Here is a 24,192-nt window from a genome sequence, read left to right as displayed (position 1 = left end):
TATAATAAAACCATACGAACCTTAAAACATTTAAACTTTTAAAGTAACAAACATATGTTTGATGACAATAATCTGTATTGTTTCATATTATTGTATATTTAGACATCTTAATACTGCTAAATACTGTCTTACAAGTGAGAGGTTAAGATATCTATAAAACCAGGTTCAATCCACCATTTTCTACATTAGAAAATGCCTGTACCAAGTTAGGAATATGACAGTTGTTATCCATTCGTTTGATGTGTTTAGACTTTTAATTTTGCCTTTTGATTTTGGACTTTCCTTTTTGAATTTTCCTCGGAGTCCAGTATTTTTGTGTTTTTACTTTTTATAATCTCTACCTAGAATTGTTTTGTTTTTATTTGTGTCCATAATTTGTTGTCTTATTGGAGTATAGTTTACCTCCCATGTCTTTTATTTCACATTTCTTAATACGAACCAATTGTGACTGCATTTCTTTTTGATTGTATTCGTTATTTTATGTAAAACTATGTATATATTTAAGAGGGTGTCCATGGAACTTACCAGGCAGTGAGTGGCACATGCCATATTTTGTTTTCCAAAATTTATCATCTATTTCATATCACAAATTCATTCTTTCTTACAAATTTTTTTTTTTATTTTTTATTTTCTGCAACAAATAAAGAGAAAACAGATACATAGAAAGCACTGAAAATTCACTGAAAAGGGGAGATAACTCTTCATTTTGTACAACATTTTGTTGCAGTGTTAGTGAACTTAAAAAATATTTTCTGTTGATTCAAAATAAAAATATCTTTGACATATATATCCTTTGTATGATATAAACATTGCATTGGAACCAAAAATTCAGTGGGAAAAAAATTATGTTGTGCCACCAATATCATAGGATTTGCCTGATATGTACTTGGACAGCCTCTTAATAAAGAGTGAGTTTGATATTTGATATTTTTTATTTTTTTTAAGCAACACAAGTAACACAAGTTTCGACAGATCCATGTAAACCTAATCCATGTCACAACTATGGATTATGTATTAAGAAGGATTACACTTTCGAATGTAAATGTCCAGTTGGCTGGATAGGACCAACTTGTTTAGGTATGTAATGCCTCGATTATTCATTGTCCTCTTATTTTTTGTCGAGTTTGAAACTTTAAAAAAAACAGTCATTGAGATCCTGCAAACTGCACCTTAGGGAAAAACACAATCGTTTGATATACTCTATATTTATTTCGATTATGCGTTTTTACAACATTTTGCAAGATTCTAAAAAAAAAAAATCGAAGCTAACTTGTTAGTGCCAGTTATCTTTTAGCGTGCAATCAATGATACCGTGCAGACTAGTGCAGACTTTACTGAACATAAATATTCAAGAAAATGTGGTACATTTATATCTCCAAAAGAGACAAATGGCACAACCATAAACAATAGAGACAAACAGAGAGAACGCGTACTCCTTTTCTTTGATTAAAAACAAAGGAAAATATAACGTGTTTTCACTGTTTTAGGAACTTTTTACAATAAACATATTGATTATCGGGAATTACGCCCCGTTTTAAAAAACCATAATCCACCCATGAATACAAGTTACCATGTAATAATGTATATGTGTTCATTGTATATTATTTGCTTATTTACTATCTATTTCCAGGATTACAACCAGAAGAAAAGAATTACTGCTGGCCTAACCCATGTAAAAACGGGGGAGTGTGTTACCAACAATTTAAAAAAGACAGATTTAAAGAGGACGGTTACAGCTGTGTTTGTTTGGGTGGTTACAAAGGCATAAACTGCGACCGTATGTTTTTTTTATAATAACAGCTATATTTTATCAAGTTGCTTAATTTGCATCCAAGAGTTATTCGCTGTATTGAAAACCCATTGGTGGCCTTCGACTGTTGTCTGCTCTATGGTTGGGTTGTTGTCTCTTTGATACATTCTTCATTTCCATTTTCCATTTTATTTTTTATCTACAAGTAAGGATAAAAATATATGATGTGAAAAAAAACCAAGAAACAACAACGTTTCTTGTAAATACAGTAATTGTTATAATGCATGGACATACACTGTACGTTTTCTTTCAAAAATTGACGTTTCCGATTGCGCAAACAACCCAACATGTGTAAAATGTGGTGGGTGGATCGGGACTATTCGACTGCATATAATTTCTTGCATGAATTCCAATGCTCACAAAAAGTATGTGTCGTAAATTCTATAATATATTTTTAAAATATTTTGATTGATTAGAAATTTAACAGTTAGGACAATATTTGGAAATGTATAATTGTTGACATTTGATCTCAAGTTTGCAAAATTCCGACCACTTCTTATGCTAACGGCATCATTATTCTGAAAGTTTACAATTGTCACTTTCAGTGATATATACAATACAGCCATGTGTTCGGTGGGTGCATTAAATTATATTTTTTTCTGATTCTACCTCTGGTCTAATAGTTATCGTGTTAATTAGTTGTTTCTATACTAGTTTAATTGTATACTGATCATGAGTGGTGTTGTTCTATAAATACCATTGACTGATTGAGCCAAGTGTACTTTGTTAAATATTGTTAATTTTAAATTTTCTACATGTATGTTTCGTCTCATCTTCGCTCGCCAAGGAGTGGATCGTAGCCCTTGGCTAGCGGAGATGGTGTCGGCTTTTATCGTAAGATACTTCCCTTTTTCAGAATCTAGTAACCCATGTGATCCCAATCCTTGTAACCATGGTGGAGTATGTACTAAGACAGGTGATAGTACTTATACATGTACCTGCACGTCTGGATACGGTGGTAAAACGTGCAATGGTAAGTTGAAGAAATTAGTTGGTGGTAGGACAATTCATTGAAAAAATACTTACAACTGATTTCAATCAGTATGCAGCTAAAGGTAATATATTAAGTTAGCTTGCTTGCTAGCTAAACCATGAAGTAATGTTAGGTAAGGTGTCACGGAATAGAAGTTCCGAAGATTTTTTACATGATTTAATTATTAAATGCTATCACTTGCCCTTCTTATTACTGAACGCATTATAACTTTAATTGCGGACTTTGATTCGTTATCACTTTGATATAGAGTTGTCTCATTGGCCGTTATACCATCTTACCTCATATCTATATCTCAATATAATCAGTCAGGGGCATTACTTAAACAAGTAACAATTAAAATTACCTATAAAAGTAATGTTGAAAACGAGGCTAATTTAAATATAACTTATATAAGTTATTTTTCTGAATATTATATTTATAGGTGTCCAAGAATACAGATTTTACTAGTTTTAAATAATTTTCACAGTAATCTGGTTATTTTTCCCTTGATATATAAAAACTAATTCTTCAGAAACACTAATTAACTTTCCGACGCACTTATCTTTCATACCGACGCTTCTGGTTCAAAGATTGGTTTCTTGGGACTATTAAATTATAATTTTCCTCTTAAATCTTGAAGGTAGACTGATATAAATAGATAAATACTTGTGAATTAATTAAGACCTGAAGTTATTTATAATTTGTAACCTAAATCAATTACATATGTGCCTTAGATAAGTGTAATTGCTATTTTTTTTCAAAAATGTTTAAAATAACTTATTCAAGTAATATTGTAATCATTATTTTCAAAGTAACCCTTTATCTCTATACCCCTCTCCAATCTGATAAATTCTTTATTTTATGATATAAAATGTTGTTTAAAATCATGAAAACTACATTTAGTCTATGTTTCTATTGAAAATTAAAATAACTCTATTAAGTAATTTTATTATTTTCAAAATAAAAAATTACTTATATAAGTAATTAAAAAAAATAACTTGTTTAAGTAACGCCCCTGACTGATTATTATATACACGTATAATTCAAACTCTTAAAAGTAACAGCTGCTGTTCAGTATTATGTTCCTTGGAGGACCCAATTTAATTACATTTACTGCGAAGGTGTGTTCTGTAGATGGACCATATGTCATAACAGTTGCTGTAAAATGCTGTCCACTTAGGAGACACTATTTCATGGCAATGGACATTATTTGTTTTCTATTGCTTTCTTCTCTGCCAGGCCCCACAAAATATACGTGTAGTATAGTTCTTCAGATTTTATTGTACACTTACTTCTTATTGTCATTCTGTCATTGTCATTTGCTGGAAATTTCTTAGAACTTAAATTTCTCTTTATTCACTTCCATCCATTATTTGTCTGTTTACATTTGTATATATTAATCCATTTCTCATCAAACTTTCATATTTTAATTAAGATCCACGTATAATAAGTAGCAACTATTATGAAAATTTGTCCTGTGGGTGGACACTATTTCATATCTTTTGTAGAAAAAAATCTGTCCATTTTAGGAACACTATTCATGGGAATGGACATTATTTAAATTCTATGAAAAACTGTCCACATGGACTCTTTTTCACAGGACACTATTATGTCTTACAATTGTGCCTTGTAAGCTTTCTTGTAAATAAAAATGTACAAGCAAAATCGAAAAGACTTGCTTTAGAACCGGAGTCACCACATTTTGTAGGATGACAAAGTTTTACGACATCTAATATACATGTATTTATCCATTTCAGATATCGCAAACCCCTGTGACCCTAACCCGTGTAAACATGGTTTTTGTGTAGGATCAACTGATACCGGTGCCTATACATGTATTTGTCCAAAAGGTTATTATGGTCAACTATGTGAATGTAAGTAAAATAGTATGTCCAGTACTTTTTTTAGTTTTCGTTCGATTGAAAGCATCATTCACCTGTACGGCCATTCATCACTGTTAAATGTGTATACACAGCTGTGGCCATTGTTAGTCTTGTAAGATTTTTAATTTTAGTTTCTTGTATGACGTCAATTATTACTGTACTTGTATACATATTTTTTAGGGGCCAGCTGAAGGACACCTACGGGTGGAGGAATTCTCGCTACATTGAAGACCCCTTAGTTGCCATCGGCTGTTGTCTGCTCTATGGTCGGATTGTTGTCGCTTTGACATATTCACCATTTCCTTTCTCAATTTTATATACATCTGTGTAACTATATATGTGTTATATGACGCAACGGTCAGTTAATCATACACCGAAGAAATATGTTAGTAGATGATGCTATTTTTGTTTTCGTCAGGACATATCTAAGCTTTATGTTTTTGGTCTGGATATACCTTGTAACGTCTATTATTGAAATATATAAGTACATATAAAAAAAGAAGATGTGGTATGATTGCCAATGAGACAACTATCCACAAGGGACCAAAATGACACAAACATTAACAACTATAGGTCACCGTACGGCCTTCAACAATGAGCAAATGCCATACCGCATAGTCAGCTATAAAAGGCCCCGATAAGACAATGTAAAACAATTCAAACGAGAAAACTAACGGCCTTATTTATGTAAAAAAATTAACGAAAAACAGTGGTATAACAGTACAACATTAGAAACGAACTATAAAAATCAGTTGAAAAAGGCTTAACGCATCAGATAGACAAAAAAATAAAAGTGGACGTGGCCGGGAACTTATACATCCCGACACAAAAGGACACAATGAATATTTAATTAGCTTTAGTTACATGCATGTAAAGAGAAACTCATGACGTTAGCCCGATCTTTTTATAATATTAATTTCATTTGAATACAAAACAACTTGTTATACTATAAATATATCGTTAATTGCTTAGCTATTATATAGTTGAAACAATTTCCCGTTTGTGGAAATAGTAAAAGAAGAGGGACGAAAGATACCAAAGGGACAGTCAAACTCATAAATCTAAAACAAACTGACAACGCCATGGCTAAAAATGAAAAAGACTAACAGAAAAAAAATAGTACACATGACACAACATAGAAAACTAAAGAATAAACAACACGAACCCCACCAAAAACTAGGGGTGATCTCAGGTGCTCCGGTAGGGTAACCTACTCCACATGCGGCACCCGTCGTGTTGCTTATGTGATTACAAATCCGGTAAATAGTCTACTTCGGTAGGTCAAATTCATGAAAGGGAAGGGGATTGTAGTTACGACGTAAGGAACATATCCGATATCATTTGTGAAAGGGTTATTCCATAACGGTCAACCAACTCGTGATAGCGTCCTTAAAATTTACGAAGGGATGATTTCAACTTCACCATTTGGAACTCTTGGTTTAATAGCTTCCTCGTGAGCAGTAACCCTCTATCAAGAAAATCATGATAGGAAACGCAAGCACGGGAATATCGTATCAATTTGGAGATATATACCCCGTATACAGGTGCTGCTGGAATGTTGCTACTTAGAAATGGAAAGTTCACAATTGGAAAGCTGAAATCATCTCTTTTGTCGTAAAGTTTTGTCTTCAACCGACCCTCATTGTCAATTTCTAGATGTAAGTCAAGATATGAAGCCGACTTAACTGTATCTGTAGTATCCGTTATCTCCAATTCGATGGGATAGATGCGATCCACATAGTCACCAAATTTTGAATTGTTTAGTGAAAGAACGTCATCTATATAGTAATACACGTTATAAACGGAGTCGATGCCGACGCGTTTTTTTTCTTTTTTCAAAAAAGATATCAGATGTCAACTTATGATCAAAGATAAAATTGAGAATGGAAATGGGGAATGTGTCAAAGAGACAACAACCCGACCCAGGGGTTAAAAAATCCACTTGACCGACGCCCGGGACTACAGCATTTAGGCCTCGGGCAACCAAATTTGTAACCCAATATGCCCGACGGACTAGTGACAAAACATTTTTGGCGTTTCCACTCCCCTCATCACTTTTCTATCTTAGCCAATCAGATTCGACTACGTCATCAGAATGTTAACTTATTTTGTACAAGTTTTAAAATAGAACAAATAACTCTGAATGGATCCCGAACTTTCAATATTGATGTATCAGTACATCAATTCAGGCTTTATATGCAACCTGATTGCACCTTCTTCAGAATAATTTATTGCAACATACATGTGAATCCTTTTTTACAGCAGAAACCTGACTTTTGTCAGATATAACTTTTGAAACATGTGTACTTGTTCTGAACGCCATTTTGTTATTGTTTTCATACTGTAAAGATGCCTCTAGAACCATGATCTAAACATTAACAGTCTAGGAAAACATAAATAAAGGCAACAGTAGTATGCCGCTGTTCAAAACTCATAAATAATAATAAAATCGGGGTAACAAACTAAAACCGAGGAAAACACATTAAATATAAGAGAACAACTAGACAACACTGAAATGTAACACGCGCAGAAACGGACCAAGCATCAGACAAATATAACATCAAAACCAAATTCATGAATTTGGGATAGACAAGTACCGTGACACGTCTTATCGCAATATCAATTTACACTAAAAAAATAAGAGAAAACAAACGACACAACGTTAAAATGTACCATACACAGAAACGAACAAAAATAAAACAATGACCATCTTCCTGACTTGGTTCAAGACAATTTTAAAGGAAAAATAGTGGGTTGAACCTGGTTTTTGTGGCATGCCAAACCTCGCACTTTAATGGCAATGTTAAATATTACATTGAAATGACAACATAATATAACAGGACTACAATACAAATAAATAGGAGAACATATTAGACAAAGAAACACATGATTAATAGATAACAAAAAAGCATCAGGTTAAACTTGATGCAATAAATTTTCATCAATCATGATAATCTTCATTAATGTTCAAATGAATTCGATTTTGAAAGAAATAAAAAAAATTAACAAATACAATTCCAGTTCAGTTAAAAGATCGTGCTCAGGTTGTAATCTATTTATAGCCCACAATTAGCTTACCTGTGATGAATGTAAATATGGACAGTACTGTACTTCGTTTAAAAATAATTATAAAAGACCAAAGCTATTGATTGTGATATTATTCACAAAAATATTTGTGGTCAGAATTTTATAAACTGATAACAAATATGAGCATTACATAATTAAGCAGCTCATAATTCTTTTAACCAAACGCGATAATGTATCTGGTAAAAACCAATCCAATCCTTTATATTCCCATGTATATCAGTGGTGAAGACTGTGAAGACTTGTATATTGTCGGGATTTGGGCAACTCATTATTACAGAATACCGTATAGCGGGTTATTTTCGCGGGTGTAAAATTTCGCGATTTTCATTGAACAAGGTATACGAAATATTTTGGCGGTTATTATTTTGGCGGATTGAAAACTTTTATTAATACCTTTGTATGCACACCTTTAATTTCGCGGAATTTATTTTGGCGATTTAGTTCTGTCCGCGAAAATAAGCGAAAATTTGCACCCCGCGAAAATAACCCGCTATACGGTATTCAGTGAACATTCAATTATCAATAAATTGAATATATCTGCTAATGCCAGTAATTGGATAGTTTTTGCGAAGTTTTGGGTATCCAATTTGCACAAATCTACTGTACAATGGATAAAAATTGTTAACTGTATATAATTCATTGATATTGCAGCGAACTCTGAATTTGTGAGGCATACCAGGGCTAGCAGGTCAGTTTTGCTGGGCTAGTAGTTCTTCCAACAGGGCTAGTTAAATCATGCTACCAATTAGCCGTGGGCTAGTCATCTAATACAAAATTTCTTAACCCCTGCCGACCATAGAGCAAACAACAAGCAGAAGGTCATCAATAGGTCTTGTATATCTCTGGTGTATTAACTTACTTTTTCTATACCATTTTACAGGGAATCCATGCAACCCATATAATCCATGTAAAAATGGCGAACAGCAGAAGGTCAGCAATAGGTCTTGTATATCTCTGTTGTATTAACTTATTTTTTCTATACCATTTTACAGGGAATCCATGCAACCCATATAATCCATGTAAAAATGGCGAACAGCAGAAGGTCAGCAATAGGTCTTGTATATCTCTGTTGTATTAACTTACTTTTTCTATACCATTTTACAGGGAATCCATGCAACCAATATAACCCATGTAAAAATGGGGAACAGCAGAAGGTCAGCAATAGGTCTTGTATATCTCTGTTGTATTAACTTACTTTTCTATACCATTTTACAGGGAATCCATGCAACCCATATAACTCATGTGAAAATGGCGAACAGCAGATGGTCAGCAATAGGTCTTGTATATCTCTGTTGTATTAACTTATTTTTTCTATACCATTTTACAGGGAATCCATGCAACCCATATAACCCTTGTAAAAATGGCAAACAGCAGAAGGTCAGCAATAGGTCTTGTATATCTCTGTTGTATTAACTTATTTTTTCTTTACCATTTTACAGGGAATCCATGCAACCCATATAACCCATGTAAAAATGGCGAACAGCAGAAGGTCAGCAATAGGTCTTGTATATCTCTGTTGTATCAACTTACTTTTTCTATACCATTTTACAGGGAATCCATGCAACCCATATAACCCATGTAAAAATGGCGAACATCAGAAGGTCAGCAATAGGTCTTGTATATCTCTGTTGTATTAACTTACTTTTTCTATACCATTTTACAGGGAATCCATGCAACCCATAATACCCATGTAAAAATGGCGAACAGCAGAAGGTCAGCAATAGGTCTTGTATATCTCTGTTGTATTAACTTACTTTTTCTATACCATTTTACAGGGAATCCATGCAACCCATATAACCCATGTAAAAATGGCGAACATCAGAAGGTCAGCAATAGGTCTTGTATATCTCTGTTGTATCAACTTACCTTTTCTATACCATTTTACAGGGAATCCATGCAACCCATATAACCCATGTAAAAATGGCGGTACTTGTCACACTGATGGTACCAACTGGTCCTGTAAATGCCCCAAGAGATACTGCGGCTCGGAATGCTCAGGTAGTGATCATAGGATTAGTTGTAATCTTTAGAGTTTAGTTTTGTATGTTAAGAGAAGGAGATGTGGTATGGTTGCCGAAGACAAAGGTCAAATGACCTGATAACTCGTAATAGAAATGATATTGGATATGTGTTCAAGAGACAACTACCCGACCAAAATATCAAAAACAGTCCAAGGCCACCAAGACGTCTTCAATACAGCAAGAACATTCCGCACCAGAGGTGGCCTTATAATCATTTATTGATCACTTACATATATTTACAATGTGAACAGTAAATAAAATGAATGCATGCGTAAACAACAACAAAATATCTAAAAGGACTCGTAAATTTAATAAAACATATAAGGAGTACATGTACCTATACAGCTTCGATATCCTAGTTCGGAGCACATTTGCACACACTTTGAAGCTTCACTCATATTATAGCGGATAATTATTGTGTGTGTTACCACCTGCTTATGGTTACTGTATTATCAATTCAATTTGTGTTTCAGAGGAAAAGAAGTGTCCAGTAATACCAGTCGGTACTGCCGGTACTTGTGACGAGAAATGTAGTAGTGACGACACGTGTCCTGCGGGACAACTGTGCTGCTCTAACGGATGTGGACACCAATGTATGGGAGTAGCTCTAGGTTGGTAAAAATAAAAAATGTGTTTTTTTTGCACTTATATTTGGCAATTGTAAAGCAAATTCATTTACAAATAGGAAAAAAGGTTGACATTGTAATTGTTTGTCCTTACTCAATTATATCTGTTTATAATTAGAAGTGGGATGTTAAAAGTCAGGTGAATAATCGGGGATTGATTTATCGATGTCTTTATAAATAAAAATATGTGGTATAGTTACCAATGATACAACTCTCCACCAGATACCATATTACATAGAAAATTATAAACTATAGGTTTACAACCGTACGGCCTTCAACAATGAGCGAAACACAGCACATAGTTAGCTCTTTTTTTAGTGATGAAAGGCGTGACATACATGTAAGTTAAGATGGAATATATTAACAACTTGACACTCAGTTTACACAAATATCAAAACTGTACTGAAACGGCAAAGGCTAGCCACAATTATAATCAGTTAACTACAACACATACAAATACATGTACTTAATGATCAGCAACATGAAAACATATAGTTCAAAATGACTATATGCATCTCTGGAATTGTGGGCACACCAATTGAAGTTAGTCATGAGAACCAACATTTGCGTAGATACATTTTATTCTATATTGTCAAGAAAAAGCACAGTTTTCCAAAAAGATAACAAACGAAACATAATCTATATAAAATTGAGGTGATGTGATAGTTTTGCTAAAGACAAATATCGACCAGAAACATACGGTCGGGAATGAATCAAACTATCACTTATATATATACTACTAGTATAAGAAATGAATGTTATCGTCCTATGTATTACAAGTATTACACACTTACACATTATTCCAATAATATAATTGTATTTTGTATGTTTTGCATTCATATAGCATCACCAGGTTCCTGTGATTACAACCAATGTGCTAATGGTGGCACGTGTATTTATTCTAGTGGTACATACTCGTGTAAATGTCCACAAGGATACTCCGGAATCCTCTGTGATATATGTATGTATTATATTTATTTTTGGTTCATAATTCAGTTGATCTCACACTTGTATTTGGATTACAGAATATACATTATACTGTTAAACGAAACCAAAGATATAAAGTCATTTTAACATTATGAATACTTTAAAAACAGTATTTAGCTTGTTTCACAGAGCCACAGCATGATGAGTTCACTTTGGGGTTGTAGAGGTAAAATCACAAAAATACTGAACTCAGAGGAAAATCTATTCGGAAATTCCGTAATCACATTGCAAAATCAAATGACAAAACACATAAAAAACGAATGGATATTAAGAACTGTCATATTCTTGACTTGGTATAGGCATTTTCAAATGCAGAAAATATGGATTAAACCTGGTTTTATAGCGCTAAACCTCTCACTGACTTTTGGGTTGTAAAAATTATATGGCTCGGTTCTAAACAGATACAAATGTATTTACTAACTTACGGAACTGGAATGAATCAAAGCGCGATATGTTGTTTAGATACATCTAGATATGTGTTGACCTCAATACATTTTTTGTTAAGCTTTGTCGTGGAGTTGCTGTATTTTTTGGAAATGTAACACACAAAATTCATAATTAAAAAAAAAACAAGTGTTAAAAAATTGCTATAAATAATTTTTAGCTATACAAACACTAAAAAAAGCATAACAACGTACTTTACTATCGAAAATAATGTTGTTTTGTTTTGTTTTTTAGCCAACAATCCATGTGACCCAAATCCATGTAAACACGGCGGGAATTGTTATACATCCGGGCAAGGAACTAGCTATTTCTGTGAATGTGCATCTGATTACTATGGAAACAACTGTGAAAGTAAGCATGCAATTTTCTAATATTTTTTTTAATTGCATATTTTGTGTTTTAAAGAATACCACATGATTAAACCAGATATTCACAATTTTGAAAAATGTTCGTATGATAAATTTATTGATTGACTTTTAGAAACTAATAGAAAACGTAGAAAGATGTGATCGTTTTGACAAACATCAATACAATATCACCATTTGCATATTCTAAATATAATCTGTAGAATGAAAAGTATTCAATTTGTAAAACTCCAAGCATATATTATTTTGAAAATTAAAACAAAATCAGCCTAAATTCAAAACTCGGAACAGTAAGTTTTTAATTTAAGAATTATTCAACCTGGAGTATCATCATGGTATAAGCCATACACATACATTGTACTGAGGATTGGAACGGATGGATAGACGATTTTTATGTTTTATTGTACTTTTAGCTTATAATGATCCATGCAGTTCAAACCCTTGTAATAACGATGGAAGCTGTCAGCGTGATGGAATATACTACACATGTACATGTAAAACAGGTTACACAGGTCCGAGATGCTCTGGTAAGTTGGAATGATTAGTTGCATTATGGCGCAACCATTTGGGTTTGAAGGGGGACGGGGATGCTCTGATGAAATTTGAAAAAAAGGCAGGACAGAAGTTTTGAGTATAAAAGTTCAGGATGAGCAACATGACTAAAAAAACAAAATGACAATTTATGTAAAACAAATCAGGATTAACTTACAAAAAAATGCAGGACCGAACATACATCTGTAGGGGAAAAACAAAAAGGCAGAACAGAGATAACTAAAAAAATCAAAGGTAGCTCCCTTAGATATTTTTTAGAGAACACTTATATCAATTATGTGTCTCAATTTTATAAATTTCCTGTCACAAAACTTTGAATTTTTCGAAAAACTAAGGATTTTCTTATCCAAGGAATATATTAACTTAGCCGTATTTGGCGCAACGTTTTGGATTTTTGGGTCCTCAATGCTCTTCAACTTTGTATTTCTTTGGCTTTACTATTTTTTTGATACGAGCGTCACTGATGAGTCTTATGTAGACGAAACGCACGTCTGGCGTATTAAATTATAATCCTGCTACCTTTGATAACTAATTAGACTTCAAAGCCAGCCAACTGAATCAAAAATGATATTAATATTCCTTTGTGTAGCGTAATGTAAAATCATCTGCCGACAGTTGTTTGTCAGAGTTAAAGCTCACACATTATTGAAATAAAGTTGAAATCGTCATGTTCTTGTAATACCAAACCGAGGTTTGCTTAATATATGATATTATCACATTGATGAATACATTTTTCCTATATTTATTATTATAAGTTCGAAAGAAGCTTGATTGTATTTACATGTACATTCCTATTCCAATCAATTAGTATGTAAACTATAAAGGTCGATAATCTTTTCCATCCTTCATCTTGATACTTTCCTAAGTCTTTGTTTAGTTTGTTTTGCCGGTAATTAAATCCGTGCACGTAAATTCCAATATTTAATTTCTCGGTAGATATTCAATCAGTAATAAAGACTGGATTTCAGAAAATACTAATGTTCACTTTTTGTATTTTCTTTAATAGGAGAGATAAATTCATGTTCTACTCAACCATGTAAAAACGGTGGCACATGTCATACACATGGAGCAGATTACTACTGTACATGTAAAGAAGGTTATAATGGAATAACATGTAACGGTAATAAGTGTATAAGATGGACATTTAAGGCCGTGTTCACAACAAACGCCGTGTACAGTAAACATGTTTACATTTGGTTTAATGTAATGTACACTAGTTTCACATTACATTTGTTCACATCTATACACCTTGTTTAGCTACCTGTACATAAGTTTAGTTCACACTTGTAAACTATATGTCATTTAAATGTTTATTACGTAGGACAGAATTCAAATTTGCAAACAACTTTTCTAGCAGTAAGGGAACGACCATTAGACTTTAAAAAAAAGGGGGGTGATTTTATCACAATTTGATTTTTAAAAAATCGGGTCATACAGATAATTAGAATGAACAATTATTCTGAATCCAAAGTTTGCCCATACATTATAGTGTCAAATATTGAATTGGTACCATAGAAAAAATAAATAAATATAAACTTTCGCTCGAGAGCCCCCCCCCCCTTTTTTTTAATAAAGTGTTTGCTCCTTTAAGAAAGTCATTTTGGATGATTTGCAGTAGTTTAAAGATGTCTCGATTACGCATTAAAAACGTAGGCTGCATCAGCTTGCTTACAGGCCAGACTATGAAATAGAATTGCGACGTTAAGGATCACTACATTTCTATCTTTTCTGTTTGTTTAAAATGATGTTTTTTTTCTCCAAAGAGTATTTAGCAAAAGGAGGGGGTTATGGTTTTTTTCTAACTGTATTTTAACGGACTTGAGATACTGCACAAACAAAACGTTAGCCTTACCCTTTTTCAGTAATGCATTTATGAGTGAATCATTGTTTGAGTAAAGACCAGTGGCAAATATTTCTGTCAGTGTGTACGTCCAGTCGATTCGGGAAGACCTTTTCAAATGAATTATGTATTCGGCAATCATGATGGATGAGTCTTGTCTGTCTTGATAAGGGGTTAATATGGTTACGGTATAGTGTTTTTTATAACCAAATAAATATATCAAGTTTAGACAAATATTTCTGCAAAGAACTTCATTAATAAGTGTTATAAGTGTCAATTTTATATAAAAATCGCTTCTTTTTTAAATATACACGAGCAAATCAAAGTTTTGAATGCCTAGTTTTGTGTAAAAATAACCTACACAAGGCCTACATCGACTATCGACTGCGTGTAGACAAAACATGATTTACACTACATGTAAACATTGAATTTTATCAATGAGAACGTAATTATGTTTAGTTTATGTGTGAGTTACACTAACACAACACCGAGTTTAGGTCAATGTGAAGACGGCCTTAGAAGCCTTCAATATTTTCCTTGAAAGCAATACAAACACAGCTGTAAAAACTATCGAATAAAATTCGGATGGACCTGAATAAAGATACTTTCCAATTTCTTTTAACAGTTTTCCCTAATGACGTTTGTTTTTTGATGTGGGCGTATGGTAGTGTTCAATATAATCTAAAATCTATTCATGCTGTTTAGAATGCCTCCGATATTTTTTCAAGGAACCAGATTAAGCCTTCTACATCTGTGAAAGACATTAATACTCATACCAAGACTATCAGATACATTTGTTGTCAAAAGACCAAAAGACAATCAATTGCACACAAAACAGAAACTGTTAAACTATAGAACGAGCTACACAAACACCCCCAAATAATATATCATTTATTTCTAAAGCTAGCTATTACATTGGTCTAAGATAAATAGTTAAACTATAGAACGAGCAACAAAAACACCACCAAATAATATATCATTTATTTCTAAAGCTAGCTATTACATTGGATCTAAGATAGATATAACAATACTAGTAATCTTCAGAGTAAAACGTGTATTTGTATATTATCAGATGTTGTCGATTCTTGCTATCCAAATCCATGTAGAAATGGCGGTACCTGTACCCGAAAGCCATTTAATGAGTTTGTATGTCAATGCAGAACTGGATATACTGGATTAGTATGTCAAAGTAAGATGCTGTTTATATACATTTTTTTTGTTATACATGTTATAAAAATGTAGCTTAATCATAGTTGGACGTTTCGAAAGACTTTTGCAAAACTGAACATTATGTTACGGTGTAAGTCTCATCGACAGTGGCAGCACTAAAAACAGTAGTTTCACAATTCGTATGTGTAGTGGAGAAGGAGAAGGGCATCTTTAAATAAAATAATTATCAATGTTTTGTCAACAAACGTGTTATGTAGTACATTTTCCAATATCTAACTGTGAAATCTCTTATTATACGGTTGGCTAACAAGATGTCCTTATTGAAATTCCTGATAGATTGACGTTTTAAATTTGTACTAATGAATATGTTTATATACTAAGAACGTTCTTTTGGAAGCTAGTAGCTTCTACATTGTTTTAATGTTTTGTTAAATTTCGTCCTTAAAGAATGACTGCAAATTTTGTCTGTCTATGAAGAAATAACATCAACCATTAGGAGTACACCGATTAATGTGTGTATCATGACATGACCCGTAACGGTTTATATCTGCACCAAACGACAACTGCTTACAATCATTCTTTTTAATTTAATTTTTAATTCCATGTTTTGTTATATGAAATAAAAGTTCCTTCATAATATAAGTTCCAAATAGAAGAAATATTCTGTAATATTATTTCCAATGGAACAAATATTACAGTATTTGTTCCATGCGGAATGAAGGATAAAGAATATTTGTTCCAGCATGAACATATATGAATATTCCAGTAGAACTTCTGTTAGGGGGAACAATAAATCTTGACAGTTTAAGTAGTTAATCTTGAAAAAAAAATTCGTCACAGTCACTTAACAAAATTATATATATGAGCTGATATACAAAACACTTCCTGCAAACAGAAGATGTGTTACAGCTAAATTAAATTATTTGTGTATACAATAACATATTGAGTGCTTGGTTAATTTATATTTCATTTGTTTTTATCAATTCAGTATAGCTTTATGACTTTGTTTTATATATTTCTTAATCATTATACATTGCACTGATGTACATTGTACTGGACCTATATTGGTAGTATACATATCCATTGATACCTGTAACATTTTATTTAGATACTGGCGTCCCTGATCCTTGCAAGGAGAATCCCTGTCAAAATGAAGGGTATTGTGTAGTTGATGGTCACAGCTATTGGTGCAGATGTAAAACTGGTTATACAGGATCCACGTGTGAAGGTAATGATATTAATACGTACAAAAATAACAAGGGGATATAATTTACTTAATTAGTTCTCGATTGTTAACACTTGTAACAAGCAACTTATTAAATTTGATCTGTATCTCTTTATAAATTGACTAAACATGTTTAACCCCGTCGCATTTTTGCGCCTGTCCCAAGTCAGGAGCCTCTGGCCTTTGTTCGTTTTGTATTATTTTAATTTTAGAATTCTTGTGTACAATTTGAAAATTAGTATGGCGTTCATTATCACTGAACTAGTATTTATTTGTTTAGGGGCCAGCTGAAGGACGCCTCCGGGTGCCGGAATTTCTCGCTACATTGAAGACCTGTTGGTGACCTTCTGCTGTTTTTTTTTATTTGGTCGGGTTGTTGTCTCTTTGATACATTCCCCATTTCCATTCTCAATTTTACTAAAGTACACAGCAATCTATCTGAAAATTTATGTAGATGTGTTACGTACACTTAAAACAAATTGTGTTTGATTTAACAAGTTTACAAGTTTTACAAGTTTTATTAATATTAATACACTCAGAACAAGAGCAGCATTATGTTGTATACAAAATAATAAATTGCTCAATAAATATTACAAATACAAAATAATGCAAACCTTTTATCTCTTCTGGTGAAAAAGAAGTTTTTAGTATATGTGAAATAAGTTTAGGATAATACTAGCGTTGATTAAATTTTTCAAGATATATTATTGATAGATTTCATGTATTTTCGCCATAATTTATATATGTAGACCAGGCTTTACGAATTGGGGTTCTTCAGCATTTCCCTTGTAACACTGTAACAATTATTTCTTCAGTCCCTCCTACCCAATGCAGAACCCAGCCATGTCAAAACGGAGGAACGTGCGTTACTAGACAAGACGGTAGCTACAGTTGTCGATGTACGGAAGAATACTTTGGACGGACATGTACTGGTTAGTCTTGGTGTAGAGCAGAGTACATTTATTTACATTAGCTAAATTTTAAACTCCCTTAGACAAAGTTGATAATATATGACATTTTACATGAGATGAATTAACATAATAGATCTTATTGTTAAATTATGTTTTAATGAATCATTTTGAGTAAATATAAAGCTCCATGAGCTAGCTTTCGAGTTATAAACGTTGTCTTTGCATCGTTAACAGATTCCTAACATTAACTTTTTTTATCGTAGCAAAACAGACAAGGTTCTTATCACATTAACATGGGGATTTCAAATGTCAAAAGCTTGTTTGCATTATCGTATAGTCTTCACTCTCATCCTTTTCAGTATTTAAGAAGAAACGTTTATATTATGTGGATTTACTTGAAGGCAATTTTGCTGATTGAGAAACAGGCTGTGGATATTGATTTTTTTAAATACATGTATGCTATAAGGCAAATTTGTATACGTGTGTTAGTGTACCAACAACATCAATGAAAAATTGTACACAGCAATTAATAAATAAATCCAAAGTTGACATTAGCAAAAATGTGGATGCAAAATATGTTTGTTTATTAGAAATAGCTGACTAAATTGTATAAATTGTACAAATGATCCATTAAGAAGATGTCATTTTAGGTGAACGAAAAGTCAACATAACATATGTGCCCAAAAAATTAGTTCTGTTTTAAATTCATTGTTATATACTAGTCTGCAGCTTCCAATGGATCTTGTTGTGATATATTTCAATCAATTGTATCAAGCGTAATTCAGAAGTAAAATAATCTTATACTATATTTTCCCTGTAATTGTAGAACGAAATCCATGTTTTTCAAATCCATGTAAAAATAGTGGACATTGTGCAATTCGAGGCAGCGACCCCTTCTGTGAATGTATTCCACAGTGGACAGGACCATTTTGTGAAAGTAAGTCATAGTGAAAACCGAATACGTGGGCTAATATAAGAGAAAAGTCCAACATTTGCAAAGTTTCTATCCTGTTTTATGTGCATTGTCAACATTTGAAAAGTTTTTCTCCTGTTTTATGTGCATTGTCAACATTTGAAAAGTGTTTCGCCTGTTTTATGTGCATTGTCAACATTTATAAAGTTGTTCGCCTGTTTTATTTTCATTGTCAACATTTGAAAAGTGTTTCTCCTGTTTTATTTTCATTGTCAACATTTGATTCAAATTGTTAAGATCTTTCCCGACGAAAAATAACACTATCTAAAAAAATATGTTGTCTTTTATTACACAACTTTTAAATATTCTCTGTACAAAGAAACAGCATTTAACGTGTGTGATTGTGGTAGACTGTATTTTATAGGTTTTACAGTATTTTGTTTAATTACCTCATAGATAGTGCTAATAAAAGAGGGACGAAAGACACCATAGGGACAGTCAAACTCATAAATCTAAAACAAACTGACAACGCCATGGCTAAACATGAAAAAGTCAAACAGACAAACAATAGTACACATGACACAACATAGAAAACTAAAGAATAAACAACACGAACCCTACAAAAAAAAACTAGGGGTGTTATCAGGTGCTCCGGAAGGGTAATCAGATCCTGCTTAATATGTGGCACCCGTCGTGTTGCTTATGTGATTACAAATCCGGCAAATAGTCTAATTCGGTAGGTCACATTCAGTAAAGGGAAGGGGATTGTAGTTTCGACGTAAGGAACACATCCGATATCATTTGTGAAACAGTTATTCCATAAAGGTCAACCTACTCGTGATGGCGTCTGTAAAGTTTACGAAGGGATGATTTCAACTTCACCATTTGGAACTCTTGGTGTAATAGCTTCCTTGTGAACAGCAACCCTCTATCAAGAAAATCATGATAGGAAATGAAAGCAAGGGAATATCGTTTTAATTGGGAGATATATACCCCGAATGCAGGTGCTGCTGGAATGTTGCTACTTAGACAGAAAAGTTCACAATTGGAAAGTTGAAATCTTTTCTTTTGTCGTTAAGTTTTGTTTTCAACCGACCCTCATTATCAATTTCTAGATGTTAGTCAAGATATGAGGCCGACTTAACTGTATCTGAAGTATCCTTTATCTCTAGTTCGATTGGATAAATGGGTTTCCCATAGTCACCAAATTTTGAATTATTTAGTGAAAAAACATCATCTATATAGCAAAAAGTAGAGTCAAAGGATATTGTTAACTTCTTATCTTTCTTCCTAAGAAGTTCTTGCATGAAGTCAGCCTCATAATAACAAAGAAACACGTCGGCAAGTAGAGGGGCACAGTTTGTTCCCATTTGAATGATAGTCTGTTGAAAAACACGTTCTCCAAACGTAACGAATATGTTGTCAATCAAGAAATCAAGCATCTTTTTACTACTACATGATAACTGTTGATATGTAGTCTGTTATTTGCTTTTTTTAATTATGAGAATCAGCATAGCCCCAGGTAATTTTATTCGAATCAACTAATGTAGTGTCCCTTCATTATTAGGCAATACAGATATATTAAAAACTAATAGTGAATTTCTGTTAAATTACAGATTTGGTTGATGTAAATTAATACATTTCAATTCAAAATTGATATCAAATTGATCATTTATAATTAAATAAAAGAGAGACCATTTATACCTAAGGACCTTTCAATAGCATTAGTTAAAAATAATCTGACATCACCATGACACAAATAGGTAAAGACCATATGCTCTTAACAAATATACTCCCTCATGTCCATGTAGACATTGTTTATATATATTTTTGTTATTTCTGAAAAAAACCCATTTAATTTCGTTTACATTAAAATCAACGGCGGATGTAATTGGTCATTAAAAAAGTGAATGTATGAAATGGTGTTTAAAACATTATTTCCAGGGTACGTTGTTAATTTACAAAACGTTTTGTATGCATCTGTGATATCCATAAATCATTTGTTAAAGTCTTTCCTTAAATTCATCCATCAGCTCAGTGATACATGCATACGAATATGAAAGCAAGTCGTTTAGATATGAGAATTCCAACGTTGTTTGCTGGACATTGTATACCAGTTTCTATTAGAGCATTTGCATTATTCACGTATCGGGATACATGCACGGACCTACGTATACGTATCGAACAGATTTGCTTAAAATAATAATTTTACCCCGATCTCAAATAAAATTTAATGCACTATAGTAGTTCTCGTTTGTTTATGTAATATATACGTGTTTCTCGTTTCTCGTTTTGTTTATATAGATTAGACCGTTAGTTTTCCCGTTTGAATGGTTTTACACTTGTAATTTTGGGGCCCTTTATAGTTTGTTGTTCGGTGTGAGCCAAGGCTCCGTGTTGAAGGCCGTACTTTAACCTATAATGGTTTAATTTTTAAATTGTTATTTGGATGGAGAGTTGTCTCATTGGCACTCACACCACATCTTCCTATATCTACTATAAAATTATTTCATCGGGACCAACTAGCCTTAATTTATTCCTTCCTCATATACGTGTTATACGATACGTCGATACGGATACGCCAGCAAATACTTGATTAATGCAAATGCTCTCATAGAGCATTTGCATTATTCACGTATCTATATACGTGCACGGATCGACGTATACGTATCGGGAAGATTTGCTTACAATAATGATTTTACCCCGATCTCAATAAAATTTTAAGGCATTATAAAATATTTTCATCGGGACCAGCTAGCCTTAATTTATTCTTTCTTCATATACGTGTTATACGATACGTCGATACGGATACGCCAGCAAATACTTGATTAATGCAAATGCTCTAATAGTAGTCTCATCAATGACGTTCAAATAAAATTGTAAAAAGGTCAAATAAACTACAAAAAGTATAAAACAAGTAAAAGTAATAACATCTTAAATGAAATTAAATCTCTTTTTCAGCTCCGAACACGACACCTAATAGTTGTGATACTAATCCATGCCAAAATGAAGGAAGGTGCAGCTTAACTGCAAGTGGATATGTGTGTACATGTCCTCCGACACATACAGGCAACCAGTGTCAATGTAAGTCTAGTATAATTAAAGATATATTTATTTGCTTTGTACAATAAGAACTTATCCATTGTATCACCAACTATGTACTTGCAAAAACAGCATGACGGGTGTTAAATGTAAACCAAAGTACCCATAGAACACATATGTATAATGATCAATGTATTGTGGAAGGAAGAGAAGCGACAGACAAGATGAGGGCTTCTCATTTAATAGTATAAATATATGTGGTCTATACCCTATATTACATTTGTTTTCTTAAATTACAAACGCGTCTATAACATAATAAAAAAACTTCCATACACATAAAAGTGATACGATGATTAAGGAGTCGTTTGCCTCACACGAGTTGACGTTCAAATTTAAAACGTATAATGGCTTATTAATATATAAGACGTCTTAGACAAATTAAAAAGTGAACGTTTTAAATTCATTCTTTTCAGTTCCAGTGTCGCCATCTAATGCTTGCAATTCTAATCCATGCCAAAATCAAGGAACATGCAGAATAACTACAGCTGGATATGCGTGCACATGTACTTCTTCATATACAGGCAACCAGTGTCAAAGTAAGTCTTTTATTCTTGACCTGTTTACTTTGTTTGTACGATAAAAACTTACATGTATCACCAGATACGTACTATCACAACCAACACGACGGGTGTAAAATGCAGTGCAGAAATGGTCTACTCTTCTTTGACACGAGAAGTTATCCACAATTTTTAGTGGGGATTGTAATAGTTCGTTGTAGTCATCTGTCCATCATTTATAGAATTAGCTATGGTGTTGTAGATGTTTTGAATGTTGTGTTTATGCCCTACCTACGATAGTAGAGGGGCATTATGTTTTCTGATCTGTTTTTCCGTTCGTCCGTCTGTGCGTCAGTTCGTCCGCTCTGCGTCAGTTCGTCCGTCCGTGCGTCCGTTCGCTTCAGGTTAAAGTTTTTGGTTGAGGTAGTTTTTGGAGAAGTTGAAGTCCAATCAACTTGAAACTTAGTACACACACTCCCAATGATATGATACTTCTAATTTTAATGCCAAATTATAGTTTTGACCCCAATTGCATGGTCCACTGAACAAAGAAAATGATAGTGCGAAGTTCAGGTTAATGTTTTGGTCAAGGTAGTTTTTTAGGAAGTTAAAGTTACATCAATTTGAAACTTAGTACACATGTTTCCTATGATATGATCTTTCTAATTATAACTCCAAATTAAAGTTTTGACCCCAATTTCACGGTCCTATGAACATAGAAAATGATAGTGCGAATGGGGTATCGGTGTACTATGGACACATTCTTGTTTTGGTATTGGATAAATAAAAAAAAAAGTCTATGTTTTTCAATCTGTTCCAAATTAAGGTTTTCTGGATAACATCTTTTACAGTAACTGTGGATTTATTTAGTTGGTACCAATTTCTGTAAAATGAGGAAATAGCATTTTCTATATTTGATTTAGAGTATACGTACTTAATATATGTGTAATTCGTTGAACATCGGAACTCCTGGTTCAAAAAAACAATAGAAATAATATGCGCTGAACAATAATGAATCCACTGAATTTGCCTGGAATATTTACATCAGCTATCGCAGCAATGAAAGATACATACAAGGGAAAAAAGATACTGATGTGAGAATTGCAGATCATATTTATTTAAAAAAAAAATATTCTGCTATAATGTCCAATGGTCCTCCTTTAAATGAAACGGAATTGATGTAAGATATGGTGTAGTGGTAAGAGATTATGATAAGTTACATAGTGTGCTAGTGACCTTTTACGGTATATATGGGGTCACTAGTTCTAATTTATCTTACCGACTACCTTCAAGTGTAAAATTTAGACAAGTGACATATCAAAATCAGCAAGTCTTCAATACTGTTAGCATTAAGAAACTACTTCAATTGATCCTACAGAAACAGATACCAACAATAACAACTTGATAGGTTTAAATGTGTTTTATGAATTTATTTCAATCTTAGTCATCACTTTCGTCGTCTGTTGAAACCTTTACGAATTTTTCTCAGTACCGTTTTGTTTTTATAAAGAGACGTAACACCACTACTTACCGTGTATGAAATAAGCCCCGCTTCCCTACTACCTTATAAGGAATATAAAGGGACGTTACACCACAACTAACCGTGTATGAAATAAGCCCCGCCTCCCATACTACCTTATAAGGAATATAAAGGGACGTTACACCACTACTAACCGTGTATGAGACAAGCCCCGCCTCCCTAGTTACCTTATATGAAATATACACGGTCTCCACATGGGCACATTTAACAAATAACATTCCTAGAAATGTATAGGAGGTAAGATAA

At 33.0% G+C, this 24,192-nt stretch overlaps 2 protein-coding genes across 2 annotated transcripts in view; both read left to right on the top strand.

Moving 5' to 3' along the window:
• The window catches only part of LOC134717943 (neurogenic locus notch homolog protein 1-like), a 59,195-nt gene that overhangs the window by 15,661 nt on the left and 19,342 nt on the right, over positions 1–24,192 (top strand). Inside the window, exons 5-21 of the mRNA XM_063580443.1 lie at positions 946–1,077; positions 1,631–1,777; positions 2,667–2,783; positions 4,541–4,657; positions 8,634–8,699; positions 9,641–9,751; positions 10,248–10,385; positions 11,245–11,361; positions 12,066–12,182; positions 12,610–12,723; positions 13,755–13,868; positions 15,661–15,777; positions 16,867–16,986; positions 17,799–17,915; positions 18,721–18,831; positions 21,769–21,891; positions 22,323–22,445. Coding sequence (XP_063436513.1) covers positions 946–1,077; positions 1,631–1,777; positions 2,667–2,783; positions 4,541–4,657; positions 8,634–8,699; positions 9,641–9,751; positions 10,248–10,385; positions 11,245–11,361; positions 12,066–12,182; positions 12,610–12,723; positions 13,755–13,868; positions 15,661–15,777; positions 16,867–16,986; positions 17,799–17,915; positions 18,721–18,831; positions 21,769–21,891; positions 22,323–22,445 — 2,001 coding nt within the window. The remainder of the gene's footprint in view (positions 1–945; positions 1,078–1,630; positions 1,778–2,666; positions 2,784–4,540; positions 4,658–8,633; positions 8,700–9,640; positions 9,752–10,247; positions 10,386–11,244; positions 11,362–12,065; positions 12,183–12,609; positions 12,724–13,754; positions 13,869–15,660; positions 15,778–16,866; positions 16,987–17,798; positions 17,916–18,720; positions 18,832–21,768; positions 21,892–22,322; positions 22,446–24,192) is intronic.
• Positions 16,873–21,885, top strand: LOC134718841 (uncharacterized). Its single transcript, XM_063581631.1, has 4 exons — positions 16,873–16,986; positions 17,799–17,915; positions 18,721–18,831; positions 21,769–21,885. The coding sequence occupies exons 1-4, from the start codon at positions 16,930–16,932 to the stop codon at positions 21,832–21,834; spliced, it is 351 nt and encodes a 116-aa protein (XP_063437701.1). The 5' UTR covers positions 16,873–16,929; the 3' UTR covers positions 21,835–21,885.

Source organism: Mytilus trossulus, chromosome 5 (assembly GCF_036588685.1).
Source record: "Mytilus trossulus isolate FHL-02 chromosome 5, PNRI_Mtr1.1.1.hap1, whole genome shotgun sequence".
Taxonomy (NCBI): domain Eukaryota; kingdom Metazoa; phylum Mollusca; class Bivalvia; order Mytilida; family Mytilidae; genus Mytilus; species Mytilus trossulus.
Note: the sequence above shows the minus strand (reverse complement) of the source record. Positions and strands in the feature narration are given on the sequence as shown.